Source organism: Corvus cornix, chromosome 18, assembly GCF_000738735.6.
Source record: "Corvus cornix cornix isolate S_Up_H32 chromosome 18, ASM73873v5, whole genome shotgun sequence".
Lineage (NCBI taxonomy): Eukaryota > Metazoa > Chordata > Aves > Passeriformes > Corvidae > Corvus > Corvus cornix.
The window spans coordinates 8,230,832-8,251,985 of NC_046347.1; the positions used below are offsets into that span (position 1 = coordinate 8,230,832).

General features: G+C 47.3%; 1 protein-coding gene across 3 annotated transcripts in view; it reads left to right on the top strand.

The window, feature by feature from the left end:
• The first annotated feature begins 3,873 nt into the window (after nt 1-3,873).
• The window catches only part of RHBDL3 (rhomboid like 3), a 72,544-nt gene continuing 55,263 nt past the window's right edge, over nt 3,874-21,154 (top strand). The window contains exons 1-2 of one of the 3 annotated variants that reach the window (XM_039562333.1): nt 3,874-4,004; nt 7,527-7,550. In XM_039562333.1, coding sequence (XP_039418267.1) covers nt 3,885-4,004; nt 7,527-7,550 — 144 coding nt within the window. In that variant the 5' untranslated portion in view covers nt 3,874-3,884. Of the gene's footprint in view, nt 4,005-4,804; nt 4,878-7,526; nt 7,551-21,154 lie in introns of those variants that run through there. The other 2 variants (XM_039562335.1, XM_039562334.1) reach the window with 2 other exon arrangements.

Below are 21,154 nucleotides of genomic sequence, written 5' to 3' on the forward strand. Positions count from 1 at the left end.
GAGGGAGGCGCCCCTGCTCTAAGGCGCTGCCCGCCCGCCCTCACGGCCCGAAGCGGCCAGCGCAGGTGAGGGACGGAGCGGATCACCGCCTGCTTATATAAAACAGGCCTTCCACAGTGGTTTGCGGACAGGAATTTTCTTAGGGAAGAGCACTCAAGTCCTAGTATCCAGCTCTGTTGTGGCCCCATCCGGGTGGGTGGTCGGTGTTCTCTGAGGGAGCCGCGGTGCCACCAGATAAGAGTCATGATGTCCCCCTACCACTGGCCAAGCCCTCCTGAATCCGTGAGGATTAGAGTTACCGTGAGGGGAAATTATTTTTCTCATGAAGTATATGATGAAGAATGTCCAAAAGTTAGCTACTGCAGTTAAGTGCTGGGAAGAAGGTGCAGCACTCCAGTCCACTTACTCTCAACAGTGATTTGTTTTCTTTCCTCTGGTGCTGTCAGTTTTCTAACAACTTCTTTCATTTTATTTTTCACAACCAGACTCCATTTCTTGCTGCTCAGTCTGATGCGTGAATTGCCTGACCACGGTGTCAAGTCACTGAGAGGAAAAAGACCTTGATTCATCTTATTTGGAGACACATCCTTCACCCCTCAGCTTTGACCTCTTGTCTGAAAGCTTGTCAGTTCAAGATTCATAGTAAGCATTAATAGTTACCATTGATTTTATGCTGGAAATTAACCTTGACTGACTAATTGGTCTCCATTTCAAACAATTCTTTTGTTTAGGAATGACCCTGTGCTGTGATCCCAGCAGGTGGCAGGTAAAAACAAGCAGACACATCTTAAAATACCGCAAGGTTGACCTGATATGAGAGCTCCCTTTTAAGACAACTGCCCCAAAAAGGGTTAATTGCAGATTTAAGTATTTCCCCAACTATAACCAAAAAGACAACTTGAACCAGCTGCAACCAATAGCAGCTACTGTGGCAGAAGAGAGCAGTAGATGGAAGGACTAGAGTGCTTTTTCATTGCTGGACTTGGAAAGTTCTAAGTACAACATGTAACAGGGAGGGTCAGGAGGATGGTCTTTCAACACAAGTTAGAAATCACAGGAGAGGTTGGACTTTATTTTTTCCCACTATTCCTTCTCTTCAGGAGGGAGAGTACCCATGAGTCAGGGGGAAGCCAAAAGGCAGCACATATAGTCAAATTCATACTGATTCTGTGAGGTAAACTTGTGTTGTTCCGGCACAGGGAGTATCGCTGATGCTGGAAGAGTCCTTTGCCACTGTTACGTTTTGGACTTGAGTTTAAACCCCAGTCTCAAACCATCTGTGGTCCTTAGAGGTTTTTTTGCCATTTTCATGAGTCTGAAGGGGTTAATCTGACAGGTCTGATCCAGTCCCAGCTGTGTATGTGCTATCTAATTTCCTCCTAAGGTTGTGTTTGTGTGCAGCATTTTTGGGTTTTGATCCAAAATGCTGCATTTTCCTTCAGAAGTTGCCTCCCAAGTCTGGCCAGCTGGCTGAGCTCTGGTATGGAAATCAAGCTGGGTAGGTTGCTCCACATAGTTCCAATTGTAAGAGTTGGGAAGTTTTGTAAAAGCCCTTTGGGGCTACTTTGGGTGGAGAAAGGACCCATGAACAAACTGTTTAGATTTGTTCCAGAGGGCTTAGCTAACAGATGTTGGCTGGGTCCCTACTTTGAGGTGGGTTTATTGCATATTCATGAGCTGACCTTTTGAGCCACTTCCAATTCAGGGAAGGCGTACATCTACATTTTGTTTGCAGGATTTGGACTATAAAAGTTGGGGTTTATTATCTCAAGTCCTTTCTGTCTTCTGAAGCCCTTCCATGTTCAGTCTGCACCTGCTCTGGGGTGGCTTACAACCTCCCAGTTTATTTAGGCAATTACTGTCTTCCAAGGTAGAGTCACCGGGGTATGCCGGGGAGAAATGACATTCTAAATTGAGAGACTCTCACACACTTGCAAGATGATAATTTGTCTGTAACAAAACTCCTCATTAGAATACTGTTAATTTCCTTTCTGTGACAATTATAGCACAGCACTAGCTCCTATATGCAATTGCAGAGATATTTCCCTGAAAAAAAAAACCACTAGTGAAAAACAGTCCTTAGAGGAGAAAAATGAACTTGTAATTTTGCAGCAATTTCCCACTTTAGGGGGAGTTTGGTGTTGAGGTAAGGAGTTTTGGGGGTTCTCCCTGTTGCTGATTGCATTCATGTTAGACTTCACATTTGGCATTTTCCCACTAGCATCTGGAATCAGAGATGATACAGTCCCCAACTGAGTGGAACCTGTTACCCCTGAAATTCAGCTCATTTATTCTCTCTTTACTTTAAAAACTTGCTTCCCTCTTCCCTACAGACATCTTTAAACGACTGCTGTTTCTTTCTGTTGGCATAGCATATTTTTGCTTATCCATCTGTTTTGAAGTTTTGATGAGGTTTAGTTTTTCGATCAAAAAGAGATTGTTTGTATAATCGTTGTTTAGTGCCTGGAATATTTTGGCAGGAGTGGTGTTAGTATGAGTGAAGTGGGTTAGTGCTTCTCAGAAGTTCTGGATTTGGTATCCTGTTCTTATGCTTCAGGAGAGCAGGCTGGACAAGCTCTAGACCAGCGAGAAATGGCTCAAGGAATTACCTTTAAATGTGCAGAAGATCTGCTCTGTTTCACCGATGTCATTAAGGGGACAGAAGCCCTCCTCTTCATCAGTGGCACTGAAGACCTCAGAAGAGCTTTTATTTTGTTGTCATTTTCCTACTTGAATCCTGAGATAGAAAAGTTCTGTTCAGGTTCAAGGGTCCTGGTTTTACTTCTCTGCTATATGCTCTGCTACTGCAGGATGGAAGATCCTGCTCCTTTTCCAGAGGTATTCTAGCTGGATTTGTTATAATATTTGTTGTTGTGGTTGGTTTTTAAACAAATTGTAGAGAAAAGAGGGACTTCCAGCTTGGTTCTGTACTCGTGCCTGAGGTGTCTCTGATCTGGCACTGGAGCTTTTCATCAAGAAAACCTGGCCTGTGGTGCTGGACTCTGCTCTGCCTCTGTGTTCTGTCTGGCTTTTAACAGAAAGCAGAGGCACTGGCACCATGTGGATCAGCCTGGCTCTGCTTGCCCTTCCCCCTTGCCAACCTGCTATTTCTGTACTAGATTGGAGGAAGCTAAAACTGCTGGATTTTTGCCGGCAGTCAAGGCATTCCTCAAGTTCCTAATCCAGGCTCCAGATGGTTAAGTTGCCCATCCTGACATATAGGAACAATTATGGCAAAAGACGTAAAACCGCACACCAGCCCCTCACGGTGAGACTCCGGGACGCAGAAGTCGTCTGCAGAGAGCCCCGATGAACCGGCACTTCTGGTCCCCTGTCCGCGGGCAGGAGGGCAGGGCTGGAACCGGCCGGGCCCCGCCGCAGGGGCTGCCCGGTGCCGGCCATGGCCGAGCCTCCGAGGGTCGCCCCTTGGGAGGAGGTGCCGGCCGTGGGCAAGGGCCACCCGGCGCTGCTCCCCCCGCCGCCGCCCAGCCCGCATCCTCGGACGTGCCGCAGCTCCGGGCTCTGCCTCCGAGAGCCCCCGGGGCTCCCCCGCGCCGGGAAGGGCGGACCCCCGTCCCCGGGAGATGGCTCGGGGGAGGCGCCGGCCGTGCCCGGGCCGGGGGCACCGCCCGGCCACAGGGGCGGGAGGCGGGGAGGGGTCACTGCCCTGGCCGGAGCACGGGCGCCGGGATGCCGTCCGCCGGCGCTGCCCGCGCTTATTGGATGTTCCCTGGATGGAGGATTTCCTCCCCTCCCGGCTGCGGGAGTCATGAAGGCAGGCTCGGCTGCGCTTGAAAGTTTGCCAAGCAGCAGCTAGGTTTAATTTCTTTAAGGATCTGGGGAGAAGGGGGGGGCGGGGGCTGGAGGGGGGACCGTTTCCAAGCATGGGAGACAAGCTGCCGGAGCCTCACGCCAGCCCTTCCCCTGCTGTGGCTGCCAGCTCGGAGGCGGAAGAAATCGAGGTGCTGGACTCCGAGGATGTCCTACCTATGGCCGCAGAGGATGTAAGTTTCCTTTGCTCGGTATCTTCCCCCCTCTCCCCCGGGCCGGGTTAATCGGCTCAAGCTATTCATAGCTGAAGCCCGGGATGGGGACAGGAGTGGAGCCGGTGATCCTGCGGGGCGAGGGAAAGACGCCGTCCCCGCCGCCTTCCCGCCGCCCTACGCGCCCCCCGCCGCTGGGTGTCTGCGGGCTCCAGCAGCCACCGGGCTGGCTCCGTCTCCGGGGCCGCAGCTCCCGGCCCAGGAAGCCTCGGCGGCCCGTACGGGCTCCCGGTTCGCTGGGTGCCCGCGTCCGGCGGGGAGATGCCGGTGGGTTGCGGCTGGCCGGGCAGGGGCAGCGGACTGCTCACAAACGCGACTCTGGAGCCTGGTGAGGGGCTGACGCCTTGGCTTGAGGGGCCGCCAGGGGACAGAGAGCTTCTCCAGAGTCACAGCCACCCGGAGGGTGACAGATGCGAAATGCTCCCGCTCTCGGGAGCTGCCCTCTCTTCCAGTCCCCGAGCAACAAACAGTCGAGCAAGTTTTGTCCTCGGCTTGACAGGGCTGATGGCGTCTCTCCACCCTCCGAGCTCTGATGGCACGTGAGGGTGGGATAACTTGGCACCGGCTCTCTGCCCACCCAGCCCAGAAGGACGCGAAGGGGTCCTGCGCACTCCAAATGTGCTCCTGCTATGCTGAGCGACAGTGCCTGCAGAGCTGAGGCAGTTGTTCTGCAGCTGCCGGACCCGGAGGCAGGAGCTCGCCGTGCACCTGTCTGGGAGGGAGTGAACGTGAGAGATCCTGCATTCCTGGTGCATCTCAGGACTGTTCACAGCTCTCCTTCCCAGCAAACTGGGCTGGGATGAGAACTGCAAAGTGTCTGCTCAGTGTGCAGCGGTAAGTGCAGGGTCTGTTCCTGCCTGCGAGACATAAAGTAGAGATACTAAATGTTTTTCTGAAGCGGGCTCTGGCTCGGGTCTTGCACCAGTATGAAAGGGACGCTTGGGAGCTGAGCCTCCATCAATGGCGCATCCCCTCGGCCCTCTATCTTTTTGACGCTGCTGGAGGAAGCCACCCGGGCATGCTTCGGGACAGAGCCTGCTCTTCACCCCCCAGCCCTTCCTTCTGAATCACCTAGAATTCGGTTGCTGTTGGATTTTCCTCCCAGAGGGTACGGGAGGAAGTGCAGCTGCTTGCTGGAGCTGCATTCCCCAGTCTGTATTCCTGAGCACAGTGCAGTAAGGAGGAAGCGTGTGATGCAGTTTGACCTCTGCTACAACACTGCCAGACAGTCCTAAGAGGAGATGACTGACTCAGGGGCGTGTGTAGCTTTGACTTGGAAAGGGTGGCGTTTCAGGAGCTTTCACAGTCCAGGTTTCCAAATCCCAGTACTTGCTGAAATCAGACTGTGACCTTTTCTTCTCTGACAAATTTTTTGCTTGTCTGGATGGTCCTACAAGAAAGATTTCCTGTTGTGATACACGTGGGCCCCTTGGAGTTGTTCCATTCTCTACAAAAACGTATCCATTAGCAATTCAATCCTGCCAGGGGGCCCAGGAGATGCTGAAGTGCTGAGTGCCTGGCAGGATTGGGCTCCTAGGACAGGAGTTGTCCCTGGTGAAGTCTAGATCTAGTCTAGAAGTTCTCATCCCAGTTCCACAGCTGCCTTGGTGCTTGACCTTGAGGTAGGACAGCTTGGGTCAGATCCAGCTCGCAGTGTCTCACCATTATTTGCATTGTTATTTGACTCTGGTACCTTGTTTTCTATAATCAACAAAACTAAAGCCTGCAGCTGCACTGGTTATGGGAAGCTGCTGAGACCTGGCTGTAGATGATGTGACAGAAGCCTGAGGTATCATGTATCATCTGCAAGTCAGAAAAGCAGGAAGTGGTGTAAATGCCCTCCTTCTCCTCCGCCAAGATTTCCTGCTGAAACAAGCAGGCTACAGAGCATCATCTCTGAAAACTTCAACTGGTCTGTGCTACTCTGTGCCCCCTGAGACCAGACTGGGGGTTGATTTTGTGTTGTTATTACATCTGAAAGCCTGATGGAAGCTCTCTGGCTTGGCCAGGAAGAACTGACACAAGGTCAGTTCTTTATGTGTTATTAACCACAAAAATATAACACAGTGGAGGTCTGTCACAGCCTTGACAGTGTGTAACAGCTCAGCTGTGATGTCATTGCAGCTCTCAGAGCAGCATTCCATAAAGCCAGGATTCAGGCAGTCCCAAAGTGTCTGGTTAAAGTGCTGGGCTGATTTATGATGATAAATGGGAGCTTATAAATGGAGAGAGACATGGGGAGGAGGGGAGCTAACAACTTAAGCAATGAAAAGGAATTCAGTGGCCTGATATCCCACTGTCTCTCCAGTCAATTCTGCATTAGATTTGCCTACCATGTAAAAGGAAATGTTCTTCCAGGACTAGATAAGACTCTTACCAGACTTCTGCTTTGCTAATAGCACTGTGAGGAGATTTGCTTCTAAGAGTCTGATGTTTGTTGTTTTACTCAATTTGTTTTTCTCTGGGAAGGGGAGTGAGGCAGAAAAAAGATGTGCTGAACAGCACTTCAGACAATGGAGCTGGAAATGAGCAAATGTTCAAACGTTTCTGGGGATCCTAAGCCAGTGGTTACCCCAGTGCTGCCCCATGGAAGTTGCTGTCTTCTCAACTGGCCCCTAAATCCAGGATACATGAGAGAGAGCCTTAAACAATTCATTAGGAATTTCCTCTGTTCCGTGGGACAGTGAGGCAGCAGTCTGGGTCAGGGAGGTGACTTGACATCAGTCTCTCTACAAAGCATAAATCAGAGCCAGTTTCCAGTTTATTTTTTCTGTTTCCAAGTGACAAGGACTTGTGGAGTGTTCACATGGTTGTGAGCATTGAAGTGGAGCATCCTCCTATACAGCATTTTTAAGGCAGATCTGATAGAACAAAAGATGTGGGGTAAATCCTTGCAATGGGCTCTCTCCAGCCTTTCACCCTCCCACCTTGCACAAGAGGAATTACCTGTTTTTCAGATGTGGACATGTGAGGTTCAGAGAACTGATGGGTTATCAAAGAGCCTGCAGAAAGCCAGAGTCAGAAGCAGGCATCAGATGGGGCTCTTACAACCCAGCAAGGCAATTGATTGGTCAGTGTTGGGCCACAGGATCTCAGAAAGTGATCTGGAAAAACATTGCTAATTCCTCCCTTCCCTCAATATACACAGAGCTTTCGTGATCCCTCTGAGTAAAAACTCCTTTTTTCCTTGCTTGCCTGCAAATAGACAAAGTGGGAGAAAACAGAATTACCCTGTGAATGTTTCGAGTTCATCCTAATTTGGATTTGTAAATGAAAACTGTTCTCCCTGTGTTTGGTAGATTCCCCTGCCTCCCCCTCTGGAAGGGTAAGGTGATTCTGGGATGAAGAAGGATGTTGGAAATGGCATTAAATCATTTGGTTATTTCTCTGTTAGAATATACTTCTACAGTTTACTGCATGTTAATGTCATTGCTCTGATACCTTCTTTTTATTCTTTTTCCTCCCTTATGCATTGCCTCTCAGCACTGGAAAGCCCTATTTGATCAGGTATGTGAACAACTGATATATTGTCTCTGTCTTGTGAGCAAAGAGCCTAACCTCTGGTTAATTTCCTCTATACTGGCTTTTCCCTGCATTTAAAATACAGCCTAAGAGTAATGTGCTCCATGCTCCCAGTTCCCAGGATGCTGGTATGCTAGTCATAATTATCACAGCTGCTTTGGGCCTTTCTCTCAGTTCCTCTTCAGAGTAGCCAGGGACAGGAGTGAGCCCATCCCTGGCGGCACAGGGGCTGAGCCAAGGTGCTGCAGCAGGTGCTCTGTTTGCTGCCAGTTGTGCTGTCCTTGCTTAAAGGATCTTCTACTCTTTCAGGCGGGCAGACTAAGACCTGTAAAACCGGCGCTGTGTTCTTTGAAATGGCTCCCCAAGTGCTAAACTGACTTCTGCAGGGTTACATCATCCAGGGAGGACCTGCTGCTTTAGACTTGCAGAGGATTAGCAAAGAATCTGCTTCTGTACCAAAGACTGTGGTAGTGTCAGATAAATGCCTTGGGTCAGATCTGTAGCCAGCTGAAATGAGCACAGCTCTGAAGAGCTTCGAGCTACAGCTGCTGAGATTTTGAGTTGTGGGTTCTAGTTTGTAAATTATGCTTTTAGCTGCTTTCACTGACACATTTGCTTTGTGGTATCCCTTCCATCTGCCAGGTTGAAATGTGTAGCAGCTATAAACACAGGTATTTTTCTAGGGTTGACTTGCTTCTAAACTGCAGCACTCTCTTGATGTCATAAACTTTTATGCTATTGTGCATGCATGCAAATGTCACCTTCTGTAAGGGAGCTTGCTCTGACGCTGGAATCATCCTGGCAATAAAGTTCGGATGGGATTTCATCCCTGCTTTATGAGGCAATAATCTCGCCCCTGTGTTTGGCTGAACTACAAAGCCAAAAGCTGTGGCGTAGCCTGAGAAAGGATGTCCTTGGTACCCTGGGGGTCCCGTTATCATTCAGCTATTAACTGGGGCTGCTTGTTCTGATGAGTGCTCATTTATACCCGGTTAGACGTGACCAGCTGCTATTCCACGTGTCTGGACTGCAGCACGTTGGCTGTGTTACAGTCAGCCGGCACCTGGGAGCTGGGTATTGTGATTGTTGATCACACCTAAATCGTGTGGTGTGTTTGAATTTGCTGGGGCTCGTAGGGGATGCTGCCGCTGAAAAGGTGGATGCACAATAAATTGCTTGTGGTCTGGGCTGAATGTTTGTTCCAGCCACTTTGAATTCTTCTGTCTCCAACACTGGCCTTAATTTGGAGTCTTATTCTACAAGCATCCTTTGAAGTCACCTGAGTCCTTGTGGGACGGGGCTGTTGGCTGGTAGCTACCTCAGGCTCAAAGAGAGGAATTTGTAGTTTCCCATTGGACTTGCTTGAAGAGTAGATGAGGGGTTTTCCTGCTTTTTTTTTTATTTTTAAGGGAAGGGAAAGTTTGACTGTTGGATTTACAGAACATTAGCCCAGTAACAATGGAACGGGCTGCAAAGGCAGACCTTTGATAATTAGCTATGTTTCAATTAGGGCTGCAGCTGAATTTTAAACCTTGTCTGTAAGGCTTTATTATGAGAGTGAATGCAACCTGTGACAACTACACATAAGTCCTGAATAAATCAATAATGTCCTTGTTGCCTGCGGGCAAAGCTGACATCTTCCTGGAGCATTATATCAGCAAAGCAATGCAATTAGTCCTGCAGTGAATTGCAAGATGCTGTTTGTCGTGGAACAAGGTTGCTATTCCCAGCAGCAATGTGCTAAGAGGAGAGGGGAGCATTTTGTTTAGCTCTGATTGGCATCCATGTGAAACATGAGGACAGTCTTAATAACTAGAGAATGCCTGTGTGTTGGCACTGGGAACAGTTGCAGCTCTCCCTGGGAGTCAGGACCTGGCTTGGAGGTGTACTTGGAGTGAAAATGGGTGGCCCCGGGTGCATGTGCATTTGTGACTCATGGGGTGGGACTGAGGTTTGAGAGCCATCCTCTCAGCTGAGACACGTGGACCTCTGCACTCACCACCTCCCAGGAGAGCAAGAGAAGGCTCTGGAGAAAGCGTTAGAGCAGTTGGGAATTTACAGGCTGGGAGTCTGCAAGTGCCTTATTGGTGTTATACTCCATCATCCCAGAAAACTGTGAAGGAGAGGTCAGTGCACACACACAGAGCCTTTGAGAGGGGAAAGAAATGATTATTAATGCTTGCTTTTTTTTTTTTTTTTCCCTTCTGAGGAGGTATTTTAAAAATTTTTATTTAAGTTTACTGACAAAAAAAGCGGCAGGTTTCTGTTTAGACATACAAAATTTAAGGGGTTTGGTTTTTTTATTATCCCCTCCCAACTTAAATTAAAAATTCAAAACTTCTTGATGGAAAAATTGCTGCTCAGCCATAAAGCAATGCTTTTTGCTTCGTTATTTTGGGAGAGAGGAGTGACTGACCATGTGTTCTGGAGGAATTTTTTATTTGTTTTGATCCAGCTCTAGTCTGCCACACTGGGAACTATCAGTGACTCAAGCCAAGATCTTCAGCCACTTGCAGATTCTTTTTAAGAAGTAACAGAACTTAAATTTGACAAAAAGTCAGACCCAGAACTGCTTCCTAGGCTTTGAGGTTCAAAGAAGCCCCTCCCTGGACAAAATCCTGACCACACTGAAGCAAGTACCAAAATTCCTCCTGGATTTAGTGGGGTCAGCACTTCACCCAAGAGCTGGGGAACAGGTAGACTCACAGCTCTTCAGTGCTGCAGCCAGCCAGTTACAGTTCAGCTGCTGCCTCATGCTGTGCTTGCAAGATGTGGTTTTTATTACGAGACCATGGCCCGCGGGCAGCTCTAACTCACTTTTATATGGGAACTTTTATAGGGATTTATACATTTATTTATTATGCTCATAAACACCCTCCACCCCCACATACACATTAGCTCCGCATCTGCTGCCGTCTGCAGAGCCTGCACCATTGCTGCGTGCTCTGTGCTGTCTCCGTGTAGAATCTGAGCAGAGCAAGCTCTCTCCATCCCTCTGCAATCACCTGGGGTTTTCTTCATTTGTTTTCAGTGGCCAAAGCCCCATTTTTTTGGTTAATTTTCTGGTAAAGTTAAAAATATGACAATCCCAGGAGCAGCTGCTGACAGTTTCCTGCTTCTCTGTGCTAATAAGATCCGTTAATTGCCTTGCACTCAGACATGAGAACATCTCCCAGTCCTTGCTGAAGCCAAGCTGCCTGATGGTTGGAGACTGACTCTGCAGATGAGTATCCTGAGGGGCTGCTCCTACGTTGCTATGTCCTCTCTAGGGCTTCGGGTGCGGTTCTTTGTCTCCATGTCCCCAGTGCCCCTGCTTTGGCAGTGACTGCAGCTCATTGGTGTTATCCGGCCCTTGGCTGGGCTGGGTGAAAGGGGCTATCTAGGACGACAGTGTTTGTTCTTGGGATAGACCTGCCTTCTGAAGGTGGCTTTTAACCTTGTTAGATGTCAAGAGCTTGTATCATCTTCTCTGTTTCCCCATCCCCATGGCTGCTGAGATTCTGAGGGTTAATTAGCATTATCAGCGCTCACCATGGAGTTCTCACTTCTTCTTACCCATACCCTGGTTTGTAGTCATGACAACAAACTTGTTTTAAATAGACACAAAACTCTCCAAAAAGACCCTCCTCACCGGTTCAACACCTTGATCCTATTGCTTGTCAATCCAGGTTGTGTTTTTGTTGCAGCTGCTTTAGAAATCCTAGATTCCTTCCTGAGAATTGTATGTGGGTGTGATGGCAACAGATGAACAGAGTTTATGGGGAATGCAGAGGGATGCCAAGTTACCCAGTCTGTGTAGGCAGCTAATGGAAAACTTGAGCTCAGAAACAAGGCTGTAGAGGTAGATATTCACTTGCCAGGAAGAGTTCAGTTGCTGACACTACCAGCAGTGGGTGCAGCTGAACCTGCTCTGCCATGGTCTCATAAAACATTAAAATATGCTTTAAAATATGCTGACTTTGCAGCTGCCGTAAATCCAGGGCTGGTTCCTGCACGATTGAAATTGCAGAGAGATCCATAAAATTGGGGCAGCTATTATCATGGTTGGTGGTAACCAAGAAAGGGAATTATTTTGAACTTAATGATCTTTTATGTTAACTGTCCCTTTTCTCTGGGTACCCTTTAGCACAGGCAGGCAGAGCTATTTCCCACACTGTAAAAGAAATTCCAGTTTGTTTACTGGGGCACTGTTGAGCTAAACATGACCCTTCACTTTGAAAACTTTCCCTGCCTATTGTTGCTGGCAAACCTCTGCCAGTTGTGGCTGCAAGACCTCTCCAGGCAGGTCTCACTGAGCTGTAGACAGTGGTTTGTGCCTTGAGATTTCACATCTTTCTCTGACAAACAACTTGTGTCTCACCTCTGGTTTGTTGGATCACTGGGAACAGGTGGAGCACAAACTGCAATATAAGGAATAGGAAATGATGGCAGTGATAGTGGCAGTATAGGCAGAAGGGTTGAGCCCAGGGTTGTATTAACCTTCAAGTCCTTGCATGAATTTTGGACTATTTCTGCCTTTTTAGTGTTCATTGGGACATCTGTCCACATTTAAATGGAGTGGTGCTGCAAAGAGGAGGCTATGGGAACTGGGATGAGGAAATAGTCATCGACTTGTTACTTCATCTGCTAAGGTGACTGAGGAGTCTGAGGTGCTGGTGGGAAGACTGTCCATTGTGATAACAGATTAGCATCCAGGCCCTAAACCAGCGTCTGCCTTGTCTGCCATATCAGACGCTTCTGAGAGCATGACAAGAAATGTGTCCCCTTCTCCCCCTCCACCAAGCTGTGCATTGTAAAGGGGAGAGACATTTTAATATCTACAAGGGTCTCTTGGCAATGCACAGAGGGGGTTCTGCATCTGCCCCATGCCTTGAAGTCTAATCTCATTTACAGTTGTCAGCGTGGGCTGCTGGAAGAGATGAAAGGCAGAGGACAAGGAGGGAGAATAGATTAGTCTCGAGCAGAGGGCACTGGGAGTGCATCTGCCTCTGCCCCGGTACCTTCAGGAGGGGCGGCAATAACAGCTGGGCATGTGTCATCTGCTGCTCTTTGAGGCACCCAGCCATGGAGCACATGATTAATATCTCAAGGGGCTGGGCTTTTGTGAGTGATAAAGCCCTGGGATTTAGGCCGGGCTCTCAGGCCTTTTCTCTGAGCAACACCATCACTTTACATTTCTCAAGTGGTGTTGTGGTGGCAGTGAGCTGCTGTCTATGGCCACAATGCTTCCCTTTCTCCTCTCTCCCCAAACTGGGCTGACCTTTGTCATACAGCATTAACCCTTTGACTCCTCCACTTTGGGTTATGGGGTTGGGGAAAAAAAAGAGTCCCTTCAAATTCATTGCCCTGTGGACAGCCTTGAAAGCAAGAAGGGGCTGTTAGGAGCTGTTTCTGCTGGAGATTGGTTTGCTGATGCCCTCTGGATTATCAACTCCTCTCTGCCTTCAGGCAGAGGCTTTTTTGAATACAGCCTGGGAAAGGGGAGGGGAATTTATCCTTCCCTCAGTCAAGGAGGGAAACTGAGGCATTGAGCAGCAAATACATGTCCAAGAGACTATTTCCTCCGCAGGATAATGTCTCTTACTACGCCTGGATTAGCCCGTGTCCATCCCCAGTGTTGTTACAGTGGATGGCAATCTCCCAGCACTTCAAGGCTTATACCCAGGTTTGTCTGTTACCCACGATACACTGGAGTGATGGCTCAGCATGAAAAAGCCACATGGAGGTCATTAATGATCTTCCTGCCTCTTGCAAGACAAACAGCAAAAATGCCCCAAGTTCCTTCTTAATCTTCTAATACCTCTGTACACCGAGCACCAGCCAGCCCTTAAGCTGAATGTGTATCTCTCAGATTGTATTTACACCTTCCCTGCAGCGTGAAAGGTTTGTGATCAGCTACCCCATTTCTCCTTTCCCTGGCTATTTGGACACTCCTCTCTCCAATCCCACTGACCTGTACACAGACTGTTGACTCTGACTACTGCAAAAAGTTGGGAGTAGCAGCCATCAGTATGAACCAGATATTGGCAGCATAGCAAACGCAGCACTCCTAAGCTTGTGCCAGTAAAAGCAGGCATCTCCTGAAATGTTTCAAGGAGTCATAACAAACACACCAAAAAACACATGGAGGCTGAGTCAGTCTTACACAGCTCATGAGTTACTGGCAGCTTGATGTCTCTAGATTTGTAAAAAGCTTCAGGAGGCTTCCTACTCATTACACAGTTGTGTACCTTCCATGTATGAGCCTAGAAACCTGCATGTTGGAGTGCAGTGTCCAAGAGGGACACTGAGCTATGTCCAGAGATGTGTGTCTCTGCTGCTTCCCGATCCCAGCTGCAGCGGGGGGCTTTGGAATCTCTGCTCTGCTGTTTCAGCTGAATGTGCGGGATGGGATTTAGGCACATAGATCCTTGCTAATGCATTGTTCTCAAATCCTGTCTTGCACATAGAAAATCACTGAAGCAATAAAAACATTTAAGCCTGCATGTTTAGAAAGAAAGGGGAGAAAAAGCCATAAACACAGAGTGGATTGATGCTGTTTTGCAAATCAGCTGGTGCATTGTGCTCTGTGGCTGTGCGCTGTCATGACAGAGAAGGGGAAGAGATCATCTCGTCTCCAGAGGAACAAGCCAGCTGCTTAGCGAGTGGAAACAGTTTGGAGGTGCTTTTCCACACCATCATCACTTATGCCTGTAACATTTACAGGACTTTTAAAGTTACTCTCTATCAGACCTGGAAAACAAATGTTTCTCCTCTGCAGTAGGAAGTATGATGTTCCCATTGCTTTCTGGTATTTGCAGTCAGTGCAAAAGTACTGGGGCACATTTGAAAATTAAATGCAGCAGTGGGACTGTTTGAGTTTGACAGCAGCCAAGGGAGCTGTGATCTCCTTCTGCCTCCTCACTAGGTGTTGTACTATATGTTGGTCTGAAATCAGTTTGGTACCAACGCACCATGAGGCAAAGTTGATGGGGTTCAGTTGATGGGCTGTTTTCCTGCACTATTGTACATATAGGCTCCTGATTTCTGAGTGCCCTGGATTTTTGTGTGATTCAAACCTTGTAGTGTTTGCCTGTTCAAGCTGTAGCACTTGGGAGAGTCACTTCTTTCCCTCTCCCAGTCTCATGAGTGGTGGCATCAACCCAGATTTGGCTGCTCAGGGTGACACAGGGAATATTCTGTTCACTAGAGACAATATGTCTTGGTGGAAAATGTAGCAAAAGTCCTGCATGTTTGTGATCCCTCTGAGTCTCACTTGGACCTTGGATTCTTTCAACTTTAAAAGTAAAACCCCACACTAACAAGACACAGAGAATTTATGTGTTCTTAGTGTCCGTTCCTGCTGCGTAGGAACACCTATCTGCAGTGACCCTGTGTTGTTGGTGAGAAGAGTAACAATGTATGAAACTGATGTTAAACAAGCAATATCAATCTTACCCCTAGGAACTGTTCTTCATCATCTTTGATACTTGACATACTTTGTAAGTAGCAAATACTCTGGAGTCTCCCGAGTTGCATGAGGAAAAGATGAATGAGACAGCTGAAGGCAGAGCTGTTTGTGACTATCATCAAAGCTCTGGTCTGATGCACTTCTTCAGGGCAGTGTTCCCTGAGGAAACATCTCTGCCTCAGTGATCCTTCACTAATAGATACCAGTGGTGATGGGGTCCCTGGTTTGTGTGGCATACTTGTTTGTGATGTACAATGGTAGTGGAAGTGTTTGTTGATGACAGCCTGCAGCCAGTGAGATGTAGCCTTGTTTGTCTCTTGGCAGAGAAAGGGTCAATATTATAGAAGGTGAAAAACGGGAAGTGTCACAAAAGCTATTGGAGGACCTGATCCTGAATGCTCTGACTTGGTTTAGCAAAGCACTTGAAAATAAGTGTGCCAATTGTCCTGGATTGTTTATGTGTCTGACATAAGCTGTATGTTTTGCTGGGGTTGGTATCAGAATGGGGTGTTCCCTAAGGAATTTAGAGAGCAAAGTGGGTTTTTAGTTCTTCCCCTTGGCTCTAAGACAGAGCCAGATGCTTGTCTTCCTGCCACTCCTCTCACGTTTACCCTCACACTGAGAAATAATGGGAATTGGGACTTGAGCATCTTTTCTCACTGCTGGCAGTGGCCTCCATGGAATGATGTTGATTTTTAGCCTTGTCATTTGCACTAGGGAGGAAAATCAAAGTGTTTATTGTGGTTCCTTCTTCCATTTGAACTGCTGCTTCCTCCCTCAGCTACTCCCTCTTGGTTGCTGATAGAGGAGTTGCTTTTGCACACAGTCCCACTATCACTGGATTTCTATCTCTGGGTTGTTCTTCTCCTTGTCAACAGGGAAGGCACAAACATTTCTCCTTCATGTGTCCTCTGACAATAATATTTGGGTCTTGGGAAATGCTTATTTTTGCATGGATTTGTGCATTTAGGCAGCCATTTTGGGGGAGACTGCTGTGGAGACCATGGGAGATGGTCCTGCTGCTGCTGTCTTTGGTTTCTGAACTGTGCCTGGAGACCATGGCTGGAGGAATAACTTCCTTCCAACCTAAATAAAGTGTCTGAAGAACTTTTATTAATTTGTAAGTTTGCTTTATCACACTTGGACTTGCCAGCCCTGGGAACCATTTGGGCAGGTCTTGTGCATACGTGTTGTGTGCAGGATTTTCCTTTGACGTGTTTAATATTCTGGTGTTGTCTCCTCTAGGGCTTAATGAACCAAAGTCCCGTTCAGCAAGACCAGTGCTCTGGATGGCTTGTCCCAGGGTAGTGATAGCCAAAATTCCTCCCAAAGCATTGTTTTAATGTATCTGAAACAGTGTTTTCCATCTTGATTCCCTCTGTGCTCCATGAGCTGAGAGCTGCCATTGCTGCACTGATTTATGGGATCTTTTAGTGTTGGTACTGTTGGCCAAGAAGAGCCAGAAAGTCATTTGCCAGCTGCTGATTTATGACCCTAGTGAACAGTTCTGAAAAGCACAGTAAGAATTTTCTGGACCTTATGCAGTTCCAGCTGACTGGAAGCTCCAGGCTGTTATTTGACCATGTGGAGTAATAAAACTGTGAAAACTAATTAACTTTTGTGCCTACTGCAAAACAAACAAGATCATGCAAAAAATTGCTCCACACTTGCAAGCAACTGACTTTGTGGGTTTATAAGCCTGTGTTTAATGACCAAGCATGTAGTGCAATGTGTGAAGTATGTTCCACTGACTTCCAAAGCTGAACAGAGTATAACAAGCTTTACCGATCACTGAGGCTCTGAATACCAGCTTGGGATAATGCTCTCGTTCATCCTTATTAATTATGTAGCTGATGTGTGGGTGGAGGTTTGACACAAAGCTGCATTGGATGGTTTCTTGTAGTCTAAACCAGCCTGAATTACGCTGAGCTGCGGTAGTTCATTCAAGGAAAGATGCTCTCTGTAGTGTGAGTGTTGTAGTCTTTCTGAGGTCATTCTGTGCTCATCAGATGTAGCTGAATGAGGTCTTTCCCAGTGGGGACACCAAGGTGTTTTTCTTATGTTAGCAGGCAAAGAGTCAGCCTTGCTCAGGACCTGTCTCCTGGGGTGAGGATGCTCTGTGTGTGCCAGCTGTGATGTTGACATCAGAGCAGAGATGTTTCCGAGTGCCCTGGTATTGTGTTCCTTGCCAGTGGCAAGGCACTTACCAACATTATATAGATGATCCAGCCTCTGTCATCCAACACCAATTCGGAGGGAAGGAATGACTGGCTGCTCTTCTCCCTTACATTACTAAAGTAACCCTCCTTCGGTCCCATTACTTCTGCATTACTCAGTAGCCCCTAATACTGGATGTTTAACTCCATGTTGTTAAGAGTCAAAGCTGCTAATTCCTGTTGTCCTTTCATAGGATCTATCAGTTTAGCCGAGATACTTGTCATGATTGCTGATACAGGAGCAGATATTTGGAAATTGAAAGAGAAATCATCCTAAAAACAGGAAAACTGTGATGTGACGAGATTTTAAAAAATTATTTATTCTCTTTCTGATGGATGTGCTCAAGTTGTCATGGTACTCAGTACCAGCCAGCATGGGTCTATCTCAGCTTTAGTTTTCTCTACAAAGCTAAGTATTATTGCAGAGCTATTATTAACCTAAAATAAACGTGCGTGCATACTTGCTGCTATAGAATTGTTTTTCATGCATCAAATCAAGTCCCTGGGGATTTTCACCTCCCTCCCAGATCTGGCAGACAGTGAAAAAGGGAGCTATTCTTAATCTGAAATGTTCTGTGTTTCGAGTCCAGAGTATGAAAATGTTTTTCTCATGACAAGTTTCATGGATTATTGCTATAAAGCTTCATGTCTATAAAGGAAGCATGAAACTTCCTTCAGGAAGGGCGGAAGTTCTGATTTTGGGGGTTACAGATCTTAGTTCCTTTGAGAAACTGAAAAACAGTGGCAGTCACTGTCCTCATATTAAATAATTTACCAAGAAGGAGGAACAGTTTATCAGAGGAGACAAGCAAAGTCTTGTGTGGTAGAGTGGTATCAAGAGACCCAGTTCCCTTCCAGGGGGAAGATGATGGTCACTGGATTAGGAATCATTTGCCTGACACAGTATTTCTGGCAACCAGAGAGACTAGCATCACTGTCAGAATGGTGCTTACAAACCTTCCATCATCTTCTTGCTGTCACTACAGTTCTGTCATCCCACTGGAGTGCCTGCTCCATCCCCTGAAAGGCTGGCATGTACTGTCTGGAAGAGAAGATGAATTTCTGGTCCAAGTGTACTCCCTGCCCAGAAGAAATGGATATAGAAAAAATGTCTTCCTTTCCCCACTGAATGTGCCTGAGTCCAGTCTGATGGGCCAAAGGGGAGGTCATTCTCCAGAGCACGTCCATTCTTCCATGCTGAGTGTCCTGCACCCAGGGGTGTGGTGATGGGATAGCATGTTGTTACCACCAAGGTGCAGATGCTGGTCTCAGCAATAAAGACTGAGGCCACTGGCTTCTTTTTGCCCTACAGGGAGGAAGAGGGAGAGAGGCAGAGCAGATCTGACTGCACAGGAAGGCCTGAGTTGGGGAAACTAGAGTGCCCAGTTTTGCAAGGTAGCTTTAGGTCAAGACTTCAGGCCAGGCAGTAGGCAGGATACCTTGCATGCGACAGGAGCAACATTCCTGTGTCAGCACTGAACCGACGCTGGTGGAGCTGCTTCAGTGCAACCCCAGCTCAGCTTTTTTCTGGCTCCCAGTGCTGAAGGGGCTGTTTGTGACAGTCCAGTGCTGGTCTCTGTGCTGGTGCCCCTCGAACTGGGACAGCCCTCACTTGCCCTGCTGCAGCCTTTTTACACAGAGTTACAGCTAATGAAACACAAGGTAAGAGGAGCTCCCTGCAGTTGTATGGGCAGAACTTTTCCTTGCTGAGTAAATTTCCACCCTGGTTTCCACCTGGCAGCACCTGGTAGGCACAGCCCTGGTCTTTGCTGTAAGGGGTGTCTAATGCAGCCCATCAGTCACAGTGTCCTGGCACCTGGTAAGGCTTAAGGGGACAGCCAAGCTCTGAGCTCAGCAGCTCTCCCACGGGGCTGCCCTGAAATGTGCTCCTCTCTTTTCTCCCTGATGGAGCAGAAAAGGGAGGAGCAGCACTTGTCTCCTGGGGCTGGCTGGGTCATTGGTGTTTCTGCCTGGCCTTCCTCTTGCTGGTGTTGCTCACCAGATATGTCTAAACAGCAGCAGAGAGAGACCCAGTGGCTCAGATCTGATTAACCTCTACAACTTTATCCTGTGTCTTAGTTGGATTAGCTGCAGGGGGGTGGTTTTGCTCTTGTTCCTGATTTTTTCTTAAACAGGTACTTACCACACATCTGATGGAAGCAACAAGTTCGAGTAGCAAGACCTGTGAATAAACAAGCAGTGTTTGCTTCTTCCCCACTGCTCAACTAAAAGCTCCTGCCCTTTCTTCCTAAGATATTGCTGTAGCTGATGCCTGTGAGATGGCTTTGAGCAAGCCCTGCAGGCAGATCTCTTGGGAGGTGTGGGCTTTGCCTAGCAGCCTGAACCCAGAGTCCCTGATTGGTAACTGCAGTTCTGTCACTTTTGGGAAGGATTTCTGTTCAGTAAATGTTCAAAGCAGTATTAACTTTCCATGTTCAGTTTCTTTCATCTTTTGTCTGAGCTTTTTAGTTTCCTTCAGAGCCTAATTCTTCTGCACCTCAGAGTTTTTGCATGTATCACCACAGGGGCTGTGGGTTGTAGGGAATTGGCCTTATTCAGCATTGCAATAACCCTTCCTCTTCCAGGACTTCAAAGCTTGTTCTCCAGTATCAGTTCATTTTGTTTCATAGGTGGGAAAATGGAATAAGGAGATCAGTGATCATATTGAGTTGCGATGGGGAGCTGTCTGCTCAGACCTGAATCCATTTGCTTGTAGGATTGCCCCTCATTCATCAAGGTGTTGTCTACCTGTGTGGTGCCCAATTGAAAAAAGGCGAACCAGTTTACAGGAGTCTTTCCCCCATGTCCATCCTTCTACCTGCAGCACCCAGTTTCCTTTTCAAGAAGCTTAAAATAGAAGCCTTTTTCTTTGTCATATCTGTAATTGGTGCTGGATTGGGCACTGGAGAGGTGATGGAGGGGGTACAGGCTGCTGAGAAGCTCTCTCTTGGATCTGTTTCTAGACAGCTGTGCACAAAGAGTGAATTGTAGGTGTGATATCTGGCCACGGTTCTGTTCCAGGAGGAATAGTAGATGTATCAGCATCACTCTGGCTGCTACAAGATCAAAAGTGCTGTTACATTAAAGCTGGTCATACTGCCTGGCTTGGCAAAAGCCTGACAAAGTGTTACAGGGTTTTAATTGTATATTCAGGTAAACTATCTTCCACAGTGAGGCTCAGGCCTTTGAATTTAGTCCATGTACAATAGCAAGGGGTTTAGTGACTTGGTAAGAAGGTAGCTCCAAGGAATTCCCTCTTTGTACAGGGCTTGAATGTAATTAATTTGTGAACACTGCGTGCAGCACAGTTACAGTCTCAAAACAGAGGGTTCAGTGCTTCTTGCACCTGGGGTGCCTTTGCAGGGTGCATGGTTGTCAGCCACGGGCTCTGCTGCTGCTCCTAAAGAAAACATGATCATTAAGTTGAGTTATAATGAACATTCGTTTCCTTTTTCAGATTTAATGTATTCATGTATTTTGTGTCCACTGGCCCCTTGGCAGCTCACAGGCTGCATATGTAAATTGGTAGCTGCAGAAGATGACTGATCTGTTAATAGGTGGAATTTGATGCTCATAAAAATGAATGCATTTAATGTTGCATGGCAATGGTTTGCTTGAATTTTTAAGTCTCCTGAGGTTCTCTTACTTGGAATTCTATGGCTCAGACTGTATTTGTTACAAAAAGCAATACAAATGGAGAGCCCTGTGGTTTCTGAGGGTTGGCTGTTCCGTTGTCTGTATCACTTCAACCTTTTCTGTATCAAATATTATTCTAAGGAAGCTGTGAAAATGGGAAATGCAGTGACATCTGAAACAAAACACTGCAGTCAAATTCATGGTGTCCATAGAAATAGCTTTCTTTGGAGATCTGCTCAGATATTATTTTTCAGGAAAAGCCAAGTTTTAGTAGATAATTTTTCATT